The sequence below is a fragment of the Silene latifolia genome, chromosome 3 (assembly GCF_048544455.1).
Source record: "Silene latifolia isolate original U9 population chromosome 3, ASM4854445v1, whole genome shotgun sequence".
NCBI lineage: Eukaryota > Viridiplantae > Streptophyta > Magnoliopsida > Caryophyllales > Caryophyllaceae > Silene > Silene latifolia.
In genome coordinates this window covers 137,298,688-137,304,557 of record NC_133528.1, presented here as the reverse complement: position 1 = coordinate 137,304,557, position 5,870 = coordinate 137,298,688, and the positions used below count along the sequence as shown (strand labels likewise).

At 47.0% G+C, this 5,870-nt stretch overlaps 1 protein-coding gene across 1 annotated transcript; it reads right to left on the bottom strand.

Annotated features, from left to right (window-relative positions):
* Window positions 1-808: 808 nt before the first annotated feature.
* Window positions 809-1,714, bottom strand: LOC141649772 (uncharacterized). The gene has a single exon (XM_074458452.1). The coding sequence runs from the start codon at window positions 1,712-1,714 to the stop codon at window positions 809-811; it is 906 nt and encodes a 301-aa protein (XP_074314553.1).
* Between the last annotated feature and the right edge of the window lie 4,156 nt (window positions 1,715-5,870).

Here is a 5,870-nt window from a genome sequence, read left to right as displayed (position 1 = left end):
TAGTGAGAATTATAGTTTGGCTCACAACCCGCAGTGGCGAGCCGGGCATACAAAAATGCCTTTAGTAGTTGTATGAAGTAGAGTACAGTGAATTATAACTGAGCACCTTGCCAGTCGTTTCTTGTCAATATCTTAGTCTCCGGGAAGTAAAGTTTTTACTTGCTAGCACTTGATTGCCTTCTGACCAAACCATTTTGTAGAGACAAATTAGTTCATTTGTTTTATCATTGAAAATTCTAAACTAAAGAATATTCTTTTCCTTTCCTTTTGTTCTAATATTTAAATTGCTAGCGGTTGCTTATATCCAGATAGTGTTTGTTATAGAGCTGACGTGTTTGTCTCATTTGGGCTACACGTCATGGTGACGGTTTATTTTCAGGTTACTTCCGCTGCGATTCAAAAGGTTTCAAGTCAAGATTTTATTTGAACACTTTGTAAAAGTTTAATTTTATTTGTATCATTTCTTTTTAAAAAGGATTTGTAACAAGAGACTTTGTATATTAATTATAATATCTCTGTATTTCGGCGAGTTTTATATGTAAAGGTTAATTTTAATTTAGCCGAAAATCAGGGGTGTTACATGTACTCATTTGAAGATAAATAATTGGCTCAATAAGTCTTGTTTAAGACGGGTACTATCCGTCTTAGTACCCATCTTAAACTTAAAGCGGGTCAATTAGTAGCACATGATGATAATAAAAATTAAATTTTTGATACTTTTTGGACAATTTATCGTGTGATTTGGTATGTATGTGGCCCGTCTTTTTTTTTTTTTTTTTTTTTGAGGAAAACACCCCGAAGGGTATAATTATATTAACGATAAATCATAAGCCGCCGCAGAGTCCGCAACAGGAGGTAATACAGTCGACCAAATCGTTTTACCAACTACCCTAGGAAAGATATGAGCTAAAGCATGAGCTACCGAGTTGTTAACACGACCCGTATACGACCAAATTACAGAATTAAAGCTATTGGAAAGCAATAAAATGTCTTCAATAAGTAATAAAAACAAACTCCTCCCGTTCCGTTGTGCTTGCAGCGCTTCAATCACCTGAATGCAGTCACTCTCTATCACGACATCTCGATGGCCACGTAGCTGTGCTTCCAGCAACCCATCATACACCGCAGCCGCTTCAGCAAATCGAGGGTCCCACTCCTCATTCCGTGCTATCGTCATGCCCCATAACACCCCTCCTCTGTCATCTCGACAAACCACTCCCGAGCTAACTCCTTCTCCTTCCTTTATGCCCGCATCCACATTAATCTTGACAAAACCATTCGTCGCCGGCTTCCATCCGTCGTTCCCCCTTTCCTCCGTCCTCCCTCTCCTATCCCTTCGGCAGCCTTGTCTCCCCTCACCCCCAGATTCCAATTCCGATGCAATGTCCTTCACACGGCCCACTATTCTCTCCGGCTCTATCGCAACCCCGTCAAAAGCAACCTTATTTCTATGTTCCCATATGGCCCAACATCCAACCATATACTTCTCCATGTCCCGCGCATCTCCAGCTTGCCAAATCCCCTCTACCCATTCTCGAACCTCTTCTGCTCCCTCAACCATATCCCCCTCCTCTGCCCCATCCAAATTGAGAGAGCTCCATACCCACTTAGCGACATTGCAATCTCTAAATAAATGTAAGGACGATTCAGAAGAAGAAGTGCAAAAATAACAAGAAGAAGACTCACCTCTTACTCGAGCTGCAATATTGTCCATGGTTGCCAATGCTCCGCTACACAGCTGCCAGAAGAAAATTTTGATGCGAGGCCAAACCCGAGTTTTCCAAAGCCGATTCCATAACCATCTTTCCTTCTCCCGATTCAAGGACCCCCGCGTCATTTGAATCCCCAACCAGTGCAAGCATATGCCGATTTAACAAGATACTCCCCTTCTTTGTCAAGACTCAAGATCACCATCATTCGGTAGATTCGGGCTAGTTCGAATATTTAGGATCCGGGTCGCTTCAAAAGGCAGAAACATATGCTCCACCAGCTCCTTATCCCATCCCCTCCCTTGCGGCATTAGAAGGTCAGCAACAGTCATAACCTCATTCCCTGGACCACATGGCGAAATCACCATACCCCTATCATTCCCTTCAACCCACGCTTGCCCCCACACCCTCGTACCTCGCCCATCACCTATCCTCCGTCTCAAACCCCGTTCCAACACCGCGCGAGCCCCAAGAATGCTTCTCCACGTGTAGCTCGGTCTATATCCCACCTCCGCAGACATGAAATCACACGTTCTGAAGTAACGAGCCTTCATGACCCGCGCCCATAAGCACTCAGGTGCAGACACAAGGCGCCAAGCCTGTTTGCCGAGAAGTGCATTATTAAAAAGCTCAAAGTCTCGGAAACCAATCCCACCATCACTCTTGGGTCGGCATAATCGCTTCCACGAAACCCAAGATATCCCTCTCTTGCCCTCCTCATGTCCCCACCAAAAGCGTGCCACCATCGATCTTAGAACGTTACAAAAATTTGCCGGGATTTTGAAGACACTCATCACATAGGTAGGGAGTGAATTGGCCACAGCCTTTATAAGAACCTCCCTACCAGCCCTAGACAATAATTTCCCCCGCCAACCTTGTAACCTATTACTCAGCTTATCCCGAAGTATGTCCGTGAGAACTTTTTTAGAGTGTCCCACAACCGTCGGTAAGCCCAAGTATCTCTCCTGTACATCCACCTCCCTCACCCCAAGCCTCGCAGCTACACGGTCCCGCACATCCCTCCGGATCCCCTTGCTAAACGAAACAGTGGTTTTGTCCAAACTTACTAGCTGACCTGACGCTGCTTCATACCGTCGCAAAATATCATTCACCACTTCCGCTTCCTGCTCGTTTGCTTTCACAAAAAAGATACTATCATCCGCAAAGAATAAATGAGAGATGGATGGCGCATTGTGAGAAATTCGAATCCCGTTGAGAGCCCCACGTTCCACAGCTCTTCGAATAAGGTTGGATAACGCTTCGGCACAAAGAATAAACAAGTACGGGGATAATGGGTCTCCCTGACGAAGGCCTCGTTGGGGACGAAAGCTGTCAGTCGGGGCCCCATTAATGAGGATTGAGAAAGAAACAGACGATACACAAGCCATAACCCGCGAGACCCAACCCCTATCGAAACCCATCACCTCAAGGACTCGTTTCAGAAAGACCCACTCCACCCTGTCATAAGCTTTAGCCATATCCAGCTTAATGGCCATACCCCCCTCCGTGTTACTCGAGCACTTCATATGATGAAACATTTCAAACGCAATCAGCACATTATCAGTTATCAAACGGCCCGGAGTAAAGGCACTCTGATTATCAGACACAATCTCTCCGAGGAAGAACTTCAGCCTATTAGCAAGGACCTTTGAGACCAGTTTATACACCACATTACAAAGGCTAATCGGTCGGAAATCTCTGATTTTGTCCGGCGCTTTCTTCTTCGGTATCAACACGATATTAGTTTTGTTAAATTCAATTGGGTCCAGCTCCCCTCGTAAAATAGCCAAAACTGTCGCAATAACCTCCGGACCAATTATATGCCAGAAAGACTGGAAGAACAGAGCATTCATACCGTCCGGTCCAGGCGCTTTAAGCGGATGCATCTGGTTCAAGGCTTCCACGACTTCTTCTTCTCGGTAATCGAGCCGTAGGTGGTCGTTCATTCTGTTCAAGACTCTTCCCTCTAAACCCATAAGCATCTCATCAAAATTCCGTGGCTGGGACGAAGCAAACAGGTCCTGAAAATAGTTTGAAGCAACCCCCGCAATCGCCTCTTGACCCATCCTCTCAACCCCATCATCATCAATAAGCATAGCAATGTAGTTCTTTCTTTTTCGCTCTCCTGCTCTAGTATGGAAAAACTTGGTATTACGATCACCATCCTGTAACCACAAAGCCCTAGACCGTTGCCTCCAATATTGCTCTTCTTGGCGCCGGATATTAGCAATATCAGAAACCAATTTCTTTCGTTTTCTAATATTCTCCTCGGTCCTACTACCCTCAGTTAGCCGCTCCAGTTGTTTACATTTTCGCTCCACCATATGCCCAATCTTTCGAATACTAGACTTCTTCCATGCCTGTAGCTCCCTGGCACACTCATCAATAGCCGCTCCTAATTCGCCTTTCCCCTTCATAACCCCTCGTCTAATCGCCTCCTCGCACCCCTCCTCACCAATCCACATTTGTTCAAATTTAAACCCACGTTTCCCGTCCAACTTCGTAACCCGCCTGTCCAGGAGCAGCTTGATCGGCGCGTGATCCGACCATTCCCGAGTTAAATGGATTAGTTTAGCATACGGGAACATGTCTAACCACGAGCTAGTACACATGGCTCTATCAATCATACTCTGTCTGTTGGCTCCTCCTGCTTGCCCATTATCCCAAGTGAACTGGTACCCTTCCCACCCAATATCAGTCAAGCCACAATCATCAACAGCAGCTCGGAAATTGTTCATCTGCCACTGCGGTCTGCTTCCTCCTTTCATCTCAGTCGAAAAAAGGATTTCGTTGAAGTCACCCATGCAAAGCCACGGCAAATCTGATTGCCCACTTAGGAGCCGGAGTAACTCCCAAGACAAGTGCCTATCCGAGACCACAGGCCACCCGTAAAAACCCGTAACTCGCCAGTCCCTTCCTCCCTCCTTTACCATCAAGTCAATGTGATGAACCGAAGCCGTCATAAGAGTACAATCAAGCTCCTTCTTCCACATAAAAGCTAGACCACCAGCTCTCCCCATACAATCAACCTCAATACCGAAATATCCCTCCAGTTTCTCTCGCACTTTCCGCATTTCACGACCACACAGTTTGGTTTCACATAAAAAGAGCATGGCCGGGGCTTCCTTGCGCACCAGAGCGCGTAAATTATTTACAGTGTCGGGGTTGCCCAATCCCCGACAATTGAGACTTAGGAGATTCATTGGGCCCAGCGGGGTTGAGCGCCCTCAACCTCCGCCTCAGATATTAAGACGTCCCCGTCTGTCGTATGTTTAAGTTTCTTGCTGCTCTCCTGCCCATCGTCATTGCCACGGCTTCTTTTCCCAACCTCACTGCCCGACCCTTCCCGACTCATCTCAATCACCTCCCTTGCTATCCTCGTCCACGTCCGTGGTCCCTTTGCCACCGTCAACAGCCCAGGAGTCAAGCCCGGTGTCACAACTTGCTCCCCCAACCCGTCCACCACAGCTCCACCCCTCTCCTCACAGCCTATCTCCGCCCTTCCCTCTATCCTGGCAGTCGTCACACCCCTTTCCTCCTCCCTGTTTCCCTGTCCTTTTCTCCCACCAGCACCCTCACAGACAAGTCCCTCCTTTTCCCCTTCTCCCCCCACCTGTTCAACTCCTCTTCCTCCCATGGTTACCTCAGTTCGCGTATCCGTTTCCGTGTTTAGCTGTGACACGGTCTTCTTCATTTTCAAATCAATAGCAATCGCTTGTAATTTATCAATCATCTTCGCAATATCTAACTCCTCAGCTCGACCTTTCTCAGTATCAAAGATCACATTCAGGTCACGTCGAGCCCGTCCTGGACCCTCGGATGGTGTTTTAACAGCTTCCATGGGAGATGCCCTAAGCCATTCTCCAAAGCGTAATTCCCCATCGTCGTATGGCCCGTCGTCACAGTCCTTCTCTCCATGTCCTATCTTTCCGCACCCATAACAGTACAAAGGTAACCGTTCATACTTAACATCGAATTCGACAATTCGCCCTCCTTTCATCTTAATGGGCACCATTGTTTTAAGGGGCACCCTAACATCATGCAGTACTCGAACTCGAATAGCGCGATCAAGGTCACTATTTTGCCCTACATCCATCGCAATATATGACCCCAACGACGCCCCAATTCTACGAACATTCGTCTCACACTAGCGCCCAGCGA